The 20,493-nt window shown below is 38.2% G+C and overlaps 1 protein-coding gene across 50 annotated transcripts in view; it reads left to right on the top strand.

The window, feature by feature from the left end:
- The window catches only part of SORBS2 (sorbin and SH3 domain containing 2), a 217,479-nt gene that overhangs the window by 170,964 nt on the left and 26,022 nt on the right, over positions 1-20,493 (top strand). For 25 of the 50 annotated variants that reach the window (XM_086380099.1, XM_086380113.1, XM_086380105.1 and 22 more), the window contains 5 exons: positions 4,037-4,125; positions 5,488-5,534; positions 12,550-12,664; positions 13,451-13,579; positions 14,963-15,166. In XM_086380099.1, coding sequence (XP_086236225.1) covers positions 4,037-4,125; positions 5,488-5,534; positions 12,550-12,664; positions 13,451-13,579; positions 14,963-15,166 — 584 coding nt within the window. Of the gene's footprint in view, positions 1-274; positions 1,856-4,036; positions 4,126-5,487; positions 5,535-12,549; positions 12,665-13,450; positions 13,580-14,962; positions 15,167-17,992; positions 18,770-20,493 lie in introns of all 50 variants that reach the window. The other 25 variants (XM_086380069.1, XM_086380074.1, XM_086380072.1 and 22 more) reach the window with 3 other exon arrangements.

Genomic DNA, 20,493 nt, shown 5'->3' with positions numbered 1-20,493 from the left:
AAGTATGCAATGGAAATAAATATATTTAGCAATACCAGTTACTTTTCATATATGGTTTGGTTAACTATTGTCTGCAAAGCTATGCTTATTGCTTTAGAATTAGACTTTTTTCTCTAAGTTGAAGCTACACGTATGACATTCAGTGTCTGGGTTGAACCCCACTAACTGCTTTCTCTTTGCTGTGCTATCTGATGCTAACTGACATGCTGTCCTCTTTACGAGCCTTTTAACTTCTCCAACGTCTCTTTTCCACCACGCTGCCTTGGACTAAAAGGTGGGGACGATAGCCAAACGTGTCCATCCCTTTGCAGTTTCTCAGGGCTCAATGGCCACCCCTCCCACGAGTTAGATTACTGTAACACTTACAGACAGCATCTAGATGTCCCACAAGACTCGCAGAGAGCCATTACTTTCAAAAACGGCTGGCAGATGGCCCGGCAAAATGCAGAGGTCTGGAGCAGCACTGAAGAAACCGTCTCCCCCAAAATCAAATCCCGTAGTTGCGACGACCTTTTAAATGATGACTGTGACAGCTTGCCTGACCCGAAAACCAAGTCGGAAAGTATGGGTTCTCTGTTATGCGAGGAGGACCCCAAGGAGAGCTGCCCCGTGACGTGGGCTTCCCCCTACATCCAGGAGGGCCGCAGTAACGGCAGATCAAGGCTCCGACACAGGTCGGCCCACGACGCCCCGGGCTTCCTAAAGATGTACAAGAAAATGCACCGCATCAACCGCAAGGATCTGATGAACTCTGAAGTCATCTGCTCCGTCAAGTCGAGAATAATGCAGTATGAGAAGGAACAGCAACACAAAGGGCTGCTCCATGGATGGAGCCAGTCCTCCACGGAGGAGGTGCCCAGGGACATGGTTCCCACCCGCATTTCTGAATTTGAAAAGTTGATTCAGAAGTCAAAGTCCATGCCAAATTTGGGAGATGAAATGTTATCTCCTGTAACCCTAGAGCCGCAACAGAATGGTTTGTGTCCCCAAAGGCGGTTTTCCATTGAGTCTTTGCTGGAGGAAGAGAATCAAGGTAGACACCCTTCTCAGATACCGCGAAGCTACAAGTCTAAAGCCCTGGTGCCCATCCACATTGAAGTCACCAGTGACGACCAACCGAGAACCCACGTGGAGTTTTCTGATAGCGACCAGGACGGAGTTGTGTCTGACCACAGTGATTACATTCACATTGAAGGATCATCCTTTTGCAGCGAGAGTGATTTTGATCACTTTTCTTTCACATCCTCTGAAAGTTTTTATGGATCCAGCCACCACCACCACCACCATCACCACCAGCATCACCGGCACCTCATCAGCTCCTGCAAAGGCAGATGCCCTGCCTCCTACACTCGATTTACCACGATGTTAAAACACGAAAGAGCTAAACACGAAAACGCTGATGAGCCCAGAAGACAAGAAATGGACCCTGGCCTTTCTAAACTGGCGTTTCTAGTCAGTCCCGTGCCTTTCCGGAGGAAAAAAAGTTCAACTCCCAAAAAACAGATGGAAAAGGCGAAATGTAAGACGTCTGTGTTTGAGGCTCTGGACTCTGCCCTTAAAGACATTTGCGACCAAATTAAGGCTGAAAAGAGAAGGGGAAGTTTGCCAGACAACAGTATATTGCACCGTCTTATCAGTGAACTGCTGCCAGATATTCCTGAAAGGAATTCATCGCTCAAAGCCCTAAAAAGGAGCCCCACGCACCAGCCTTTTCACCCACTGCCTCAAGAAGGTGCTATTCATTGTCCGTTGTACCAGAACGATTGTGGGAGAATGCCTCACAGTGCCTCCTTCCCAGACGACACCAACAACAGCTACCACCACCAAGACCACGCCAGCGCACTGCATCTCCAAGGTGGACCGACTTTCCTTTCCTTTCCCTTGTGGTTCACATACACACCCTCCAGTTCTCTCATGCTTCATCCCTACATCTCATCATTCTTGAGTGGTGACTACCTGGGTTCATTATGTGTTGGGAAGCAAATGCTTGTTGTACAAACATCTTACCGAATAGTTCTCATTTGTTCATGGGATATTTGGACTTGATGTGTGGCTTAAAGTGATCACAAAAATTTACTCATTCAGAATCAAAAGGGATAAACAGTTTTGCAGCTTGATGTTGGGCTTGAGACAACTGTTACATAGAAATGACAAATTAAACTTATTTTACCAGTTTATAAGAATTTCAAGACAAACCATAATTGAATATCAGTATCCTTAAGAAACTGACAACTTTGCATTAACTCTTTTTTCGTTGTGTAAAATGAATCAAAATCACTAGTTTAACATCTTTTCCTTGATTCTATTAACTTTCTAGTCACTCGCCCAATATATAATTTGCTTACATTCTATATAGAAGATAAAAAATTAGCACACTCAGGAAGCAAAACCAAAATATGTAATGTAGTAATTGATGGGCAATTAAGAGAATAAATAGAACTTGTTTAATAACTTTCTTCTTTTAAAAGATACAACTGATAAAATTTTTGTGAATATATCTTTAAGCTGTATATGTAAAAGTCATATTTCCATCAGTCATGTATTCATTTTCTCTTCCTCTCCATTATTTAATTTATTTTCTATTTCTGCTAAAACAATCCTGTACTGACATTTGAATTAGGTTATTTAGGATAAAAGTGACTCTCAACTTCATTTTCATTGATTCCTTAAAGTGGAACACAAGGACAAATACAGAGGACATTTTTTCAGGTATACATTACTGGAAAACACAGGATGTTTTGATATTTTTATTCAATCCTTTTCAGTAATGCTTAAAGTGCCTTTGTTTACTGTGTAAATTTTAAGAAGCTGGAATGAATTTTCCAGGCTTAAACTTGGATTGTTCACAGAATTTTTTATGCACCAGACATTCCAAAGTGCTTTATACACATTTTCTACATAACACAGCATAAACCTAGATGATAGATATTATTGTAAGCCCTGTTTTACAGATGAGGAAATTAATACACAAAGAGGACAAGAAATCTGACCAAATTCACACAATGAGTAGGTAGCAGAAACAAAATTCACATTGATGTAATTCAGAATTTGAGTGCAGAATATATAACCCAACTGTTAGTAACTATTGCACAAATTTTCTTATCTTATTAGGATTTAGGTTTGTTTTCATTTACACCATATGACATGCTTCAAAAACAGTAAATTTACATTTTTAAAATCAAAGTCAACAACTTGAAATTTTCACTGATTGAGCCATGTCATAACGCAATGTTTTCATAAATTAGCTACCTTTTCCAGTTATTCAATATCATTTACATTTCCACATATAAAAGCATAAGATAGATACTTGCATCTTTATAATGCAATTAACTGTGTATATTTTGTTTTAAGGCAAACGAAAACAATGCAACAGTTCATAAGTCATTGGCCACCAATACAACACTTTCTGTTTAGAAAATTTTTATCCTTTGGTTTCTTGGGATAAATATTCACTTTCTAATAAGATAGTTGAACACAAAGGAAGCAAATAGATGATGGCCTATTAAGCCTTAAACCTTAAGATGTCATCTTCAGATTCAATAGGTCATTAAACACAGAGAGAAAGAGAGAAGAGAACGGTCACGATGTAGTTCTGCCATCATCATATTTTTTTTCATTACTACATCCTTAAATTGTTCCATAACATGCTCCAGTTTTTATAAATGGTTGCTCCCGTCTTCATCTTCTATAGACTCTATCATAGTAATTATAAACTGGTGGCAAAAAGAACAGCAAGTATTAAATCTTTGAGATGAAAAATCCCTGTAACTTTGAATTACCTATGCTGCAGCATAAATTATATCAGCAGTGTAACAATTAAACCTTTATATTTATAATACTTCTGAAATCTTAGATACTTTTCCTCTAAAAGTGCTCTGTTTTGTGTCTTACATCACATCTTTGTAATTCCCTATGAGTTTTAGGCCTGTGTTTTCCATTGTGGTATCTCTCCACGTTTGAAGGGGAATATAGTTGCCACCAGGAAAAATGCTTTTGATTACGTGGATACTCACTCTGGCCCTGTCTTTTCCAACAGACCATGAGTCCCCTAGGAGTTACTCGGCCACACTGACTGATCTTGGAAGAACCACACCCAGGGAAAGAAGAGGAACTCCAGAAAAAGAGGTAGTCTGCTTAGTGGCATCTGAGTCTTTTTCAACAATATACTTGAGAAAGCATTTGCCAGCCAGAGTTATGTCTAAAACCAGTAAAGAGCCCTGATTAAAAACATTAAAGTGTTGATGGAGAAACTAGAAATTAGTTTTCCCTGGAGCCCAAGCAAAGGATTTGAAGCCATGGCATTCTAACCTGAGCAGCACGTCTCCCCCAGTTGTAGTCCATTTTTGAGAGTGACTTTCTGAGTCTTGACCTGACCTATAAATTAATAGCTTTGTCTGAAACAGTCTTGAGCTGGGCCACCCCTTGGAGGAAGAAAGCTTTCCCTATCAAGATTTCTGGCCCAGCGATGAAGGGGACGGTCCTATCAGGTGTGCTGCAAATCAATACAAATTCCATGGAAATAATTTTTGCTGCCCTGCTTTTGTTGGGGAGGATCCCTGAAAAAAAAACCTGCTGTTCCTGGGAACCCCCAGCCTGCTGGCTCTTGTCCGTGGTCCTGAGCCAGGGCTGACGGTCTGGCTTGTACTATCTTGGAGCCATGAAGGTTTGATAGAAACAGAAGGCTGGTCCTGGAATGTCAGCCACTCCAGAAAGTTCTCTACCAGTGTCTAACACAATCCAGTGCCTATGGATCCAGGATCCAAAGTCAGGAATGATCCAGGATGCCCAAAGTCCACCAGAGTCTCAGGGAAAGAGTGGTGAGAGGATGATTGGCATCAGAGAGGAAGAGCTACAGGTGCCCCAGGCAGATCTGTGGGCCCCAGAGCATGAGTGTGGGCTCGTGTCGAATCTGGTCAGGACTCAAAGATAAGCGGCTGGTTTACTGGGTGCTGAACAGTTCCTGAACTCCCCAGGCAATACAAAATGACCAAGCCCATGCTTTTGGCCACTAACTAGCCTCTCCATGATAACTAGGCTATATTTCTTTGCTACTATGTTAACAAGTGTTTGGTAAAAGGAGTAATGACTTCCTTTGTGACTTTTTCCAGTCCTTTAATTATGGTTCAGAAGCTGTGTCAATACTTAGGACACAGAACAATTGACCTTCCATGGTTATCCCAGGAAAAGCCAAAATTATACGTAGGACCAAATCCTCTGCAGGCATTTTATTCCCCTTTCATGGCAGACATTTACCTTAGTCCCTAAGATGAAATGTGATATTCAACAATTATGGTGAATAGGTCATCTGTTATAGTTTAACTATCTAAAAAGAACCAATTGATTTGCTTATAAATTGCATATATCATTTACATTGTATGTGTTTAATAAATCCTTCAAGTTTCATTTCTCTTTAATTCATATGAAACTGATTTTTTAATAGGAAATCCAAAATTTTAAGTTAGCATCAACCATTTCTTTCCTTTTCAGAAACTGCCTGCAAAAGCTGTTTACGATTTTAAGGCTCAGACATCCAAGTAAGTATAAGCATTCATCATATGATTTAAGTTGACTTTAAATACATAAATAATACTTTAAAAGACAAATATTGCACTGTGATGTGTTACAAATAAGACCTAGTTCCCAATTTAGCAATCAACTCTAATTAAATGGTTCCTTTAGAATTAATTGGGATGTGGGCGTAATTTTATTTTCATTTGAGTTTCATTGAGAAACATTGAGTTTTAAATTACACTAAATATGTTTGAGAACAATGAGTTCAAAAGGATAGGAAAAACAAAACGAAATTAAGGATCTTTGTTTCTAGAATTTTCATGTCAAGAATGAAGTAAAAATAAAGTGTTGGGGAGTAATTAACACTTAGAGAATTTGATAACATTTATTTATCCAGCTATATCAAGGATAGTTTGTGGTTAAAGACTATAACTGTGTACAAAGACTCCTATAGTAAAAATCTCCATTTCTCAATACTCAGAGCTTAAAGACTCTGAGCACATTTTTATCCTGTGGCCCTTTTTTTTTTTTTTTCTTTTTCAAGAGGTTAACATTTTATCTATTTATTTGGCCACAATGAGGGTCATGTGGGATCTTAGTTCCTCAACCAAGGATCCAACCTTCCACCCTCCACAGTGGAAGCATGGAGATGGAGTCTTAACCACTGGACTTCCAGGGAATTCCCTATTCTGTGGTCTTTTAATGTTGGTGTTTTCATAACACAAACTGTGTTGGAATTTTTCACTTTTTTTTTTAGGAACTTGTTCATCAGATGGGCACATGGTTAGGGAAAGCTAATAGTAAGCACATGAGGAGGTTTAAATAGGAGCAAGACTTCCAGCTCTGTTATGGTCCATGTCACATGCCTAACTTAAGAAACTTTATCCTCCAATAGACTAATTCAAGATACTGGCATTAAATTACACTATGCCATTTAGATGCACTATATACAATGGCCAAAGCATTTGTTCATAAAAATGCATATTATATGAATTAATAGTTAAAGAATCCATCTCTGGCAGAAGACATATAAACAATAAAACCACTCAAAATTTGGGAATGAATAAGAAAATGCTATTTAGAGGTGAAGATGTTGAACATGACTTAAATCTGGGGTTAAAAAAAAATTCCGAAAGAAAGCTTACAACTGTTTTTTTTGATGAGAGAAGTAACATCTGCTCTGTTTCCACTGCCATTCTTCGGATGTAGTGTGATCATTCATACAAGGCATGTCAGTTTATAAAATAATGATTTAAAACATGTAAATTTCATTTCTTCTTTATGACAAGCAAATGTGTCCTTAGATGTGTGAAGCCCTGAGGGATGACAGGATGTAGAGAAGAAAAAAGATCTATAAAAATCAACCCCAATTAAGAAAATGGCAATAGGAACATATATATCAATAATTACTTTAAATATAAATGGATTAAATGCTCCAACCAAAAGACACAAGCTGGTTGAATGGATACAAAAATGAGACCCATATATATGCTATCTATAAGAAACCCACTTCAGACTTAAAGACACATATAGACTGAAAATGAGAGGATGGGAAAGTATATTCCATACAAATGGGAAGCAAAAGAAAGCTGGAGTAGCAATCCTCATATCAGACAAAATAGACCTTAAAATAAAGATTATTACAAGAAATAAGGAAGGACACTACATAATGATCAAGGGATCAATCCAAGAGGAAGACATAACAATTGTAAATATCTATGCACCCAACATAGGAGCACCTCAATACATAAGACAAACACTAACACACATAAAAGGAGAAATTGACAGTAACACAATAATAGTAGGAGACTTTAACACCCCACTCACACCAATGGACAGATCATCAAAACAGAAAATTAATAAAGAAACACAAGTCTTAAGTGATACATTAGGATGAGATGGATTTCAATGATACCTTCTGAACATTCCATCCAAATGCAGAAGAATATACCTTCTTCTCAAGTGCACATGGACTGTTGTTCTCCAGGATAGACCACACTGTGGGTCACAAATCAAACCTCAGTAAATTTAAGAAAATTGAAATCGTATCAAGAATTCTTCTCTAACCACAATGCTATGAGACTAGATATCTGTTATAAGAAAAAAAACTATGAGAAACACAAACACGTGGAGTTTAAACAACACGTTTCTACATAACCAATAGCTCCCTGAAGAAATCAAAAGGGAAGTCAAAAAATTTCTAGAAACAAATGACAATGAAAATACAACTCAAAACCTATGGGATGCAGCAAAAGCAGTTCTAAGAGGGAAGTTTATAGCAATACAGTCCTACCTCAAGAAACAAGAAAAACATCAAGTAGACAACCTAACTTTACACCTAAAACAACTGGAAAAGAAGAACAAAATACCCCCCAAAATTAGCAAAAGGAAAGAAGTCATAAAGATTGGAGCAGAAATAAAGAAAGAATAAATGAAAGAAACAATAGTAAAGTTAATAAAACTAAAAGCTGGTTCTTTGAGAAGATAAACAAAATTGATAAAATTTTAGCCAGACTCAGCAAGAAAAAAAGAGAGAAGAATCGAATCGACAGAATTAGAAATGAAAAAGGAGAGGTTACAACAGACAATGCAGAAATACAAAGGATTATAAGAGACTATTATGAACAACTATATGGCAATAAAATGGATAACCTGGAAGAAATGGACAGATTCTTAGAAAAGTTCAATGTTCTAAGACTGAACCAGGAAGAAATAGAAATTATGAACAACCCAATTACAAGCTCTGAAATTGAAGCTGTGATCAAAAATCTCCCAAAAAACAAAAGCCCAGGACTTTTGTGAAGATGGCTTCACAGGAGAATTCTATCAAACATTTAGAGAAGAGCTAATGCTTATCCTTCTAAAACTCTCAAAAAATTGCAGAGGAAGGAACACTTCCAAATTCATTCCATGAGGCCACCATCACCCTGATACCAAAACCAGACAAAGACAATACAAAAAAAGAAAACTACAGGCCAATATCACTGATGAACATAGATGCAAAAATCCTCAACAAAATTTTAGCAAACATAAATCAGCAACACATCAAAAAGCTCATACTCCATGATCTAGTTGGGTTTATTCCAGGAATGCAAAGATTCTTCAATATACCAAACAAATCAATATGATATACCATATTAACAAATTGAAAAATAAAAATCATATGATCATCTCAGTAGATGCAGAAAAGCCTTTGACAAAATTCAGCACCCATTTATGATTAAAACTCTTTAAAAAATGGGCATAGAAGGAACCTACCTCAACATAGTAAAGACCATAAGCCTACAGCAAACATTATTCTCAATGGCAAAAAACTGAAAGCACTCCTCCTAAGATCAGGAACAAGACAAGGGTGTCCACTTTCACCACTATTATTCAACATTGTTCTGGAGGTCCTAGCTACAGCAATCAGAGAAGAAAAAGAAATAAAAAGGAATCCAGATCAGAAAAGAAGAAGTAAAGCTCTCACTGTTTGCAGATGACATGATACTGTACGTAGAAAACCCTGAAGATAGTATCAGAAAGTTACTAGAGCTAATCAGTGAATTTAGCAAAGTTGCAAGATACAAAAATCAATATACAGAAATCACTTGTATTTCTATATATTAACAATGAAAAATCAAAAAGAAATTAAGAGATCAATCCCATTCACCATTGCAACAAAAAGAATTAAATATCTAGGAATAAACTTACCTAAAGAGGCAAAAGAACTGTACACAGAAAATTATAAGATGCTAATGAAAGAAATCAAAGACAACATAAACAGGTGGAGAGATATTCCATGTTCCTGGGTTGGAAGAATCAATATTGTGAAAATGACTATATTACCAAATGCAATCTATAGATACAATGCTATCCCTATCAAATTACCAATGGCATTTTTCACAGAACTAGAACAAAAAAATTTCACAATTCATATGGAAACACAAAAAACCCCAAATAGCCAAAGCAGTCTTGAGAAAGAAGAATGGAGCTGAAGGAATCAACTTTCCTGACTTCATATTATATTACAAAGCTACAGTCATCAAGACAGTATGGTACTGACACAAAAACAGAAATATAGACCAATGGAACAAGATAGAAAGCCCAGAAATAAACCCATGTACCTATGGGTACCTTATTTTTTACAAAGGAGGCAAGAATATACAAAGGGGCAAAGACAGCCTCTTCAATAAATGGTGCTGGGAAAACTGGACAGCTACATGTAAAAGAATGAAATTAGAACACTTCCTAACACCATACAAAAAGATAAACTCAAAATAGATTAAAGACCTAAATGTAAGACCAGAAATATAAAACTCTTAGAGGAAAACATAGGCAGAACATTTGATGACATAAAAAGCAAAATCCTCTATGACCCACCTCTTAGAGTAATGGAAATAAAAACAAGTGGGACCTGATTAAACTTAAAAGCTTTTGCACAGCAAAGGAAACTGTGAACAAGGTGAAAAGACAACCCTCAGAATGGGAGAAAATAATAGCAAATGAAACAACTGACAAAGGATTAATTTCCTAAATATACAAGCAGCTCATACAACTCAATGGCAGAAAAACAAACAACCCAATCAAAAACTGGGGAAAAGACCTAAACAGACATTTCTCCAAAGAAGACATGCAGATGGCCAACAAACACATGAAAAGATGCTCAACATTGCTCATTATTAGAGAAATGAAAATCAAAACTACAATGAGATATCACCTCACACTGGTCAGAATGACCATCATCAAAAGACTACAAACAATAAATGCTGGAGAGGGTGTGGAGTAAAGGGAACAATCTTGCACTGTTGGTGGGAATGTAAATTGATACAGCCACTATGGAAGACTGTATGGAGATTCCTTAAAAAAAAACCTAGGAATAAAACCACCATATGACCCAATAAACTGTGGAAAATTCTGAAAGAGATGGGAGTACCAGACCACCTGATCTGCCTCCTGAGAAATTTGTATGCAGGTCAGGAAGCAACAGTTAGAACTGGACATGGAACAACAGACTGGTTCCAAATAGGAAAAGGAGTACGTCAAGGCTGTATATTGTCACCCTGCTTATTTAACTTCTATGCAGAGTACATCATGAGAAACGCTGGACTGGAAGAAACACAAGCTGGAATCAAGATTGCCAGGAGACACATCAATAACCTCAGATATGCAGATGACGCCACCTTTATGGCAGAAAGTAAAGAGGAACTAAAAAGCCTCTTGATGAAAGTGAAAGTGGAGAGTGAAAAAGTTGGCTTAAAGCTCAACATTCAGAAAACGAAGATCATGGCATCCAGTCCCATCACTTCATAGGAAATAGATGGGGAAACAGTGGAAACAGTGTCAGACTTTATTTTTGGGGGCTCCAAAATCACTGAAGATGGTGACTGCAGCCATGAAATTAAAAGATGCTTACTCCTTGGAAGGAAAGTTATGACCAACCTAGATAGCATATTCAAAAGCAGAGACATTACTTTGCCAACAAAGGTTCGTCTGGTCAAGGCTATGGTTTTTCCTGTGGTCATGTATGGATGTGAGAGCTGGACTGTGAAGAAGGCTGAGTGCCGAAGAATTGATGCTTTTGAACTGTGGTGTTGGAGAAGACTCTTAAGAGTCCCTTGGACTGCAAGGAGATCCAAACAGTCCATTCTGAAGGAGATCAGCCCTGGGATTTCTTTGGCAGGAATGATGCTAAAGCTGAAACTCCAGTACTTTGGCCACCTCATGTGAAGAGTTGACTCATTGGAAAAGACTCTGATGCTGGGAGGGATTGGGGGCAGGAGGAGAAAGGGATGACAGAGGATGAGATGGCTGGATGACATCACTGACTCAGTGGACGTGGGTCTGGATGAACTCCGGGAGTTGGTGATGGACAGGGAGGCCTGGCGTGCTGCGATTCATGGGGTCTCAAAAAGTCAGACACGACTGAGCGACTGAACTGAACTGATGACCCAGCAATCCCACTCGTAGACATATACCGTGAGGAAACCAAAATTGAAAAAGACACATGTATCCCGTTGTTCATTGCAGCACTATTTACAATAGTTAGAACATGGAAGCGACCTAGATGTCCATCAACAGATGATTGAATAAAGAAGTTGTACATATACACAATGGGATATTACTCAGCCATAAAAAGGAACACATTTGAGTCAGTTCTGATGAGGTAGATGAACCTAGACCCTATTATACAGAACGAAGTGAGTTAGAAAGAGAAAGATAAATATTGTATTCCAACACAAATATATGGAATCTAGAAAAATGGTACTGAAGAACTTATTTTCAGGGCAGCGGTGGAGAAACAGACATAGAGGATAGACCTATGAACATGGGGAGAGGTAAGGAAAGGGTGAGATGTATGGAAAGAGTAACATGGAAACTTACATTACCATATGTAAAATAGATAGCTAATGGGAATTTGCTGTATGGCTCAGGAAACTCAAACAGGGGCTCTGTATCAACCTAGAGGGGTTGTGCCTCCTTGAAAAATCAAAGTATAAAATCTTTCCTGCTTCACAAGATAAAATCATTATCAAGATACTCTACTTAAATGCCTGTCAACCAGCTTCAAGGAACCACAAATAAAATTTTTTCTCATGTTGGCATTTGTGTGCTAAGGCAAAATGATAATGAGCTTACGAGGAGACAAAGAGAGAGAGAGAAGTAACTAACTAGCTAACTAACTTCAGGACAAATAAAAATGAGTGCAGAATGAACCCAGCATTATTTCAAGCATCACAACTCTTCTCCCCTAAACCAAAGCCTAAATAGCAATCGTCTGTCCCCACCTTTGAATCTCATATTAATCTGCCTGTGATTTAAATCAGACATGATGTTTATATTTGCTCTTTTTCAGTCATTTCTAAAGTGATAATGTTTCAAATGAATTCTAAAAATCTTTCAAGGAGCATCCTTAGCTAACTGGGCTCAACAGATTTTTTTTCAATACTGGAAGTACATTAACCAGCCAAATGCAGATCCAGTGAGAATGCTCATCTGAAGAATAACTGCTATACATCGTGGAAAAAAAAATAAAACATTTAAATGTATCTCTTCCAGGGAGCTATCATTTAAGAAAGGAGATACTGTCTACATCCTCAGGAAAATTGATCAAAACTGGTATGAGGGAGAGCATCACGGAAGAGTGGGCATTTTCCCAATCTCATATGTAGAGGTAAGCCCCTCCCCTTCCCCCCTACCTGATTATTGTTTCTAGAGTCACCATGGGTCAAGAATAGATAACTGCTTTGCAGATAAGTTCATCTGTACCATTGTTCTAGACTCCACAGTTATGAGTTAATATATGATATTTGTTTTTCTCTTTCTTACCTCACTCTGTATGACCATCTCTGGCATCATCCATGTCTCCATAAATGACCCAGTTTCATTCATTTTTATGGCTGAGTAATATTCCATTATACATGCACCACATCTTTATCCACTCCTCTGCTGATGGACATTTAGGTTGTTTCCATGTCCTGGCTATTGTGAATAGTATTGCTATGAACACTCGGGTGCACGCATCCTTTTGAAGTATGGTTTTCTCTGGGTATATCTCCAGGAGTGGGATTGCTGGGTCATATGTTAGTTCTAGTTTTCATTTTTGAAGGAACCTCCATACTGTTTTCCATAGTGGCTGTATCAATTTACACTCCCACCAACAGAGGGGTGGGGAGTGGCGTGGGAGGAATTGGGAAACTGGGATTGACACACATACACTATTGATACGATGTATAAAATAGATAACTAGTGAGAGCTTACTGTACAGCACAGGAACTCTACTTTGAGCTCTTTGGTGCCCTGATTGGTCAGGAAGTCCAAAAGAGAGGGGATATATGTAAACATATAGCTGATTCCTTTTGCTGTACGGCAGAAAGTAACACAACATTGTAAAGCAACTATACACCAATAAAATTTTAAAAAGAAAACAAAGAATAAAGAGAACTGTTCTCCTTTGTAGAAACTCACACCTCCTGAAAAAGCACAGCCTGCAAGACCACCTCCCCCAGCCCAGCCTGGTGAAATCGGAGAAGCTGTCGCCAAATATAATTTCAGTGCTGACACCAACGTGGAGCTATCGCTCAGAAAGGTAAGCGGCTTTCTTCCTTGGTGCATTTGAAAGGCTGCATAGTTTCAAAACTAAGACAGGTCATCTTCTTCCTTAGACAATTTTTGCATCTTCCTCGTTTTCTGCAAAGGACCCTGTAAGGCTGCCCTGAGTCACTGCTACCTACCTCTCCTGTGTCCTTCCTGATGAGGTCATTGTGAGATGCAAAGCTTTGCAGAGAGACTTTTCCTCTGGGGGAGCTCCAAATTGTCTCCCAGGGGTGCCTCGGGCTAAATATCAGGAGCTGTACAAGTGAAAACATCAGAAGAAAATAGCACTTTAGTACACTTCAAAATATTGTTCTTCTGCTGCCTTGTTATTCAAAGGTTATATCAAACTGGGTTTTGTAGCATTGGCTTGATCCTTCAGGTCACAGAAATAGTGACTGTAGAAGGTCCTGCTGCTGCTGCTGCTAAGGCGCTTCAGTTGTGTCTGACTCTGTGCAACCCCATAGACGGCAGCCCACCAGGCTCCCCCATCCCTGGGATTCTCCAGGCAAGAACACTGGAGTGGGTTGCCATTTCCTTCTCCAATGCATGAAAGTGAACAGTGAAAGTGTGTCCGACTCTTCGCGACCCCGACCCCATGGACTGCAGCCCACCAGGCTCCTCCGTCCATGGGATTTTCCAGGCAAGAGTACTGGAGTGGGTTCTCCTGTAGAAGGTCCTAGCATTGCCAAAGCCAGGGGTTTTATGAAAAACATTACTGACCACTATGGCATGGCCACCCACCAGTCAGAATGGATGCTGGTATTACAGCGTCTTAATGCAGACCAGGTGGACGTGAGTCCTGGCCACAGCTATGCATTATTTAGGATGCTAGCTATGCCCCATCCTGTCAGCTTTTACTTTTTCGTTACTAGGCAGTGCATTATATAAAGAATAAAAATGGTGCGCTATCCAACTTCATCCCTTCCAGAGGTTGCTTTCTGTAACCCTTTTCAGACACACTGTCATCGCCATCTCTGGTGCACACTCTGAAGTTCTGCCCACTGCAGCTCATCCCCTTGAGTCTGTCAGTGATCAGATGATGGTCTTGTCACCGACACACTGCAGGTTAAACTACTGCACTTTCTGAAATAACTCACACATGACATTTCCCACAGGGCCAATCTGAACATGTGTAAAGCCCAAGTATCCTTAGGAAAGATTCTAATAAATGGATGGTTACACTGTATATATGTTGATGAGCTATAATTTAGAAGTGAGCTCTGGAGGCTTTAGTTGCATTCTCCTAACAAAAACAAAACGCTCAAAGTATAAGACTTTCCCAGGTGGAAAACTGTTATTCAAAAACACTGACAATTATAACTTTTTATGTTATCGCATGTCTATTTCTAATGCATTTTCCTATTATTCATTACAGGGAGATAGAATTATTCTTCTTAAAAGAGTTGATCAAAACTGGTATGAAGGTAAAATTCCAGGAACCAACAGACAAGGCATCTTCCCTGTTTCCTACGTAGAAGTTGTCAGGAAGCATACAACCAAAGGCGCTGAGGACTATCCTGAACTTCCAATACCCCACAGCTATTCTAGCGACAGGATCCACAGCTTAAGTTCAAATAAGGTAAGAAGACGTTCTAGCATATTAGTATAATACATGGGAGCTCGGAGTAAGATAACTGGTATATGTTAGGGCATTATGCTACATCTTATCTATGGCAAAATGAAAGATTTACATGTTGTGTTTCTAAGTGTGAGTGCCAGGTCAAGTCAGTGTAATTTAGTTTTTCTTATGGGTGCTAGCATAATGGTTTCAGCTACACAAAGGGCAATGACATAAAGACTCTACTATCTTAAGAGAAGCATTTTCTTTTAGAGGGCTAAGGCTGTGCATTTTGTTTGTTCTACTTTTCTTAGAAGGCTGGGTTTAGGAGTAATTACTCTCAATCCTTTAGCATTGGGGGGTGAAACAGTTGACTACTTGCTAATTTTGTTTGACTGGTGACAAAATTTTCCACAATCTTCTTTCGTATGTTTACTTTGCTAGCAGAGCTCAGCATTTAGATAGCAATATCCTTCCTTTGGTAGTTCCTACTGATAAAAAGAAAAAAATCTTCATCTCTGTATTAAATATCTGTCTTATCTAGCATTCAGTCATCTTAAAAGAACTACTGGGTAAATTTCAAAGTGACTGCCCTTTCAAATAAAAGGTTATAAGAAAGAATCAGAGCGTATCTACAAAGGCTTACTTAAAATTAAAGAAATTTTTCCATGAAGTCTTAATAAATATTGGCAATGTAGTAGTTTAAATCACAATGTTTTGATCTTTGTTGTGAATAGGATTTAAATGTATTTTCAATTTCCTAGGTTTTTCTTAGGATATCATATTCTACATTTTATAAGTAGAGATGTGTACAAATTTCACTAATAACTAATTAGTGTTTTATTCTCACTGTGGGGGGAAAATACATTAAAAAGCTTATGTCCATAAATTTAAAAAAATATTTAATGGTCCACCAACTGGAATCCATACTATGATGTCACTGGCTAAATGAAGGAAACTCCTTAATAGTTTTGAACCGAATCATTTTCATAAAAAAAAAAAAAAAACAAAAAAGAAAACTGTAATGTACTTCTAAACCATGACACCCAAAATAAACTAAATGTTAAATATCCTATTTTCTAACTGATCTTTGTAAATAGAGAAGGGAATTCATTGTGATTTATGAATCACTCTTGGACATGCTCCAATCACATTTCTTTAGACATACTATCTTTATTTAGGAGAGGTTCAGATGTAAGTTGGTATTATTTCTGATATTTCTGCTTTTAGTAGAGTAGAATCCAAGTCTAATGCTTTTAGAAGATAAGATAATTATATGATACTTGTACTACAGGTATATTTTTTGTGATATAGGTATCTCAGGGTACTCGATTTAACTTTCAGTAGAGGCAAGTCCATGGTAAGGCTAAGCACTTTGAACCATTATCAAGTGTATTAGTGCCTGTGGTGGTAATGGCATTGGAGTAGTCGTAGTAACAGGTAGTAACGGTGGTAGTAATAGTAGTAGTAGTGTAGTAGTAGTCATGACAGTAATGGAACTTAAAGACCTTTCTTCCTCAGCCACGTCGTATTCCTGGCACTAAAAGGTGCTATGTAGCCTTTAATCTTGAATCTTCTATAAGGAGGCTCATAAACGTTTTGTGACTCTTTGTCTCGTTTATCCCACCCCATGGTGACGTGACATCACGTTTCCTTTTTTTAAAAAAAATCTAGATAAATTCATTAAACCCCATTCCTCTTATAGGATAGAAGTGAAAATTGAGTGCTGAATGCCCTGTGTGCTGTCCATACTAAGGCCCGAGGACCGAGAGTGCTGAGTGCAGCAGGGACATGTCATTCAAAGCAGTCAGCTGGAAAGTGCAATCTCTCTTAAAGACTTTTTTCTTTCCAAACCCCAATCATCTACTTGGAAAGAGCCAAAGTAAAATGTCTTCCGCCAGCCTATCTCAAATCTTCACATGTGTAGCATATAACATTCTTCCTAGTCAAAAAACAATATATAAATGTATTAGAATGTTCCTAGGCACATGTCAAGAACAATTTTAATGAATAAAAATTCTGTTTTGTTCAGTACATCCAAAATGCAATAGTCATATTAAGATACACAGAAGTATTTTTTTTTTACTTCAGGAGATTAAGTTTCATAAATTAGACCTCCACTAGTTTACATAAAATGTCAACCTTTTGAAAAAGAGAGTGGAAGTCCTGCCAGAAGTTTACTCCTGTTCACATCTTCTGCTCCCTTTCTGTGTAAACATTTACTTTGAATTTTTTAAAACTTTGAAATAGTAGTTATGTAAGGTCAGTCTCATTTGATCATAAGTTTCTCTTCTTAAAAAAATCTTTCTCAGAACGTATTCATTTAGAAACGTGTTAACGTATAATGATGTAAAAATATTTTATGCCATATGTTATAATCACCTCGCAACCTAAGTGAGAAAATGATGAAAGTTCAAAAGATTTGGCACAGGAAGAACACTAAACAAATTCTGGGAATAAAAAAGGCTTAATTGTTGGTTTTCATCCTACATTAACATTATTCCAGAGTTGTTTATATTAAATCAATATCTAGAAACCTATTTTCAAAGAAGTAGTCTATTAAATCTCTAAATAATTTTCCTGTCTTCATAATCTCTATGACAGTTTTACCTTGTCATTTGACATTTAATGGACCTTTTCCAAATGCTAGCATAGTTCAGATCAATCTTTAATTAATATGCTAAGGATTTTATGTATTTGAATTCAAAAGCTATCAGCCAATCTACACCATAGCATAAGGTATTTTTTATATTCACCACGTCTTTCTGCATTTCTGTCTCTGTGTTTTGATGCATTATTTTCACTTTCATGTTTTCTGTAACATCATAATCCCTGCTCATCTCTAAGCTGGCTTCCAGTGAACCAGGCCCCCCTCTCTTGCACAAAGCTTCATGTGACCCAGATAGCGACTCTCTCCAGGGAACCACCCTGGGGTGGCTGTCCCTGCCAGCCAAAGGTGCACTGGCAAATCCTTCAGCCCCAACGCCGCCTCATTTTCTGGACAAGTTCTTGGATGAATTAGAGAAGCTTGGTGCTTTAGCTTTACCAGCTGACCCTGCCAAACCAGATACCCCAGAGGAGATCAACTTTGAGATTAAGGAGGACCCCTCCGCTCTCCCCCCGTGGCCGCGAGCACCCACACCTGCCAAAGCCCGCTCCTCTCAGCTGCCTTTGCTCCGCTCGGCTACGACCTCAGCTGCAGCCCGGCCTCCTGAGGCCACTATGCTCCCGGATTCTAGAAAGACACCTCCGAACAAGTCTGCAGATGTGACCAAAATGAGAGAGGGCTCTGCAGGCCCAGAGAAGGTACTGGAGGTCCTAGGTGATAAGTTTGTGACCTCTGCACACCCTGGCCTGGGTCCCTTGCCCCAGACCCTCCCTGTCATTGGAGAGGAAGATGAGGAAGTCTATGAGGGGGTCAGGGCAGGCACCCGAAGAGGGCTGGAATCTCAAGATCCAGATGCCCTGTGCTGTGGCCGTGATGGCACAGAGGTGATATCACACCTGCACATTGAAGAGGAGGATGAGGAGAGACAAGCTGACTGCCCAAGATATCCAGTAGCCACCCTCACAGGCCCTAGGACCCCTAAGGAAGACAGAAATGCAGCAAAAACCAGTGATGAGGTATTTTAATGTTGCCTAATTCCTGAAGAACTAACCAGTCTTTCTACAGTTAGCTAGGACAGTTAATCATATTAATAAACATCAATTCTGACATTGTCTTAGAAGGTTTTCACGCAATAAACACAGCACCATGCAGTATAACGGCAAGGTGGAAGGATGGATGAAAAACACATCAAATTTTAATAAGATGATGTATATATGTATTGTTATTCTGTTATTTATTACTATAAATCCATATTTAAACATTTTTATAAAGTCTTTCTAATTTTAGTATTAATAATAGTAGTTAATATTTGAGGTCTTATTGAGTTTCAAATAGTTTTCTAAGAACAGTACATCTTTACTTTTCAAAACTCAATAGGGTGGGTAATATTATTATCATCCCCACTATACAGATGAGGAAATTGATACACACAGAGAGAGATTAGTTCACCTCCAGAGTGCAAAAACTAAATACCATTTCTTTGATATAACAGCAGTCTGAAAAAGAAGGAAGGAAAAAAAGAGAAAGAAAGAAAAGAAAAATATGTATACACACGCCAGTTCCCTTTCAATTCTCTGTGAAGACGTAATTTTTTAAGTTGGTAACTACTTAAGAATTGGGTCCTGGATATTCACCTTACCAACAAAGAGCCTTGGGCAATGATTTTAATCAATAAAGAGGGAAATGCTCTAAATCTTTAAGCTTCTTGTAAGCTTCTCTCTTCTAAAAAAGACAAAAACAAAACTTTATATCCCAAATATTTAATCTGTGAATTAGAAAAGCAAATGTGACTACTGGCAAATATTAAAATTATGAAACCAAATCAATGAGTCATATTCTGCTGCTAAGCAAGTCACTTTCTCCCATAGCTCCTCTGTTTAGAAATCTTTTATTTTATTTTTTTATTTATTTTTTTTATTGTCTATCATTTTATTTATTATTATTGTTTTTAAATTTTATTTTGTTTTTAAACTTTACATAATTGTATTAGTTTTGCCAAATATCAAAATGAATCCATCACAGGTATACATATGCTCCCCATCCTGAACCCTCCTCCCTCCTCCCTCCCCATACCATCCCTCTGGGTCGTCCCAGTGCACTAGCCCCAAGCATCCAGTATCGGGCATTGAACCTGGACTGGCATCTCGTTTCATACATGATATTTTACATGTTTCAATGCCATTCTCCCAAATCTTCCCACCCTCTCCCTCTCCCACAGAGTCCATAAGACTGTTCTATACATCAGTGTCTCTTTTGCTGTCTCGTACACAGGGTTATTGTTATCATCTTTCTAAATTCCATATATATATGCATTAGTAGAAATCTTTTAAAATGACAGTTTTTTTCTTGTGCATTTCATTTATTTGAAACATTTTTACATTATGAAAATCAATTTAAAACCTCATAATTTCCTATTAAGACCTTACCAATAACAAATACAGAGGTATTTGGTCTATATGGGGTATTCTTGGGATTAAACGATGTTAAGTGTCCATTAGGTCACTGGACAGCCACAAAACCCTGAGTCTTGGCAGTTCCCCAACCAGGTGAGAAATGTCAACTGGACAAAGAACCCAGCCATGCCTGCATTTGTATAAAATAAACACACTTTTTAGTAATAGAGGTCATTCATTGCAGTAAATCAAAAATATTTTTAAGTCACTACTTAAATAACTTATTTTCCCTTCAATTTAAACAGTTTTAAGATGTGATTAGATATGTGGCTTGGTTCCCAGGAACT

The sequence above is a fragment of the Bos grunniens genome, chromosome 27 (genome assembly GCF_055505025.1).
Source record: "Bos grunniens cultivar Pamir isolate PY7600 chromosome 27, Bosgru_T2T1.0, whole genome shotgun sequence".
Taxonomy (NCBI): Eukaryota; Metazoa; Chordata; class Mammalia; order Artiodactyla; family Bovidae; genus Bos; species Bos grunniens.
Note: the sequence above shows the minus strand (reverse complement) of the source record. Positions and strands in the feature narration are given on the sequence as shown.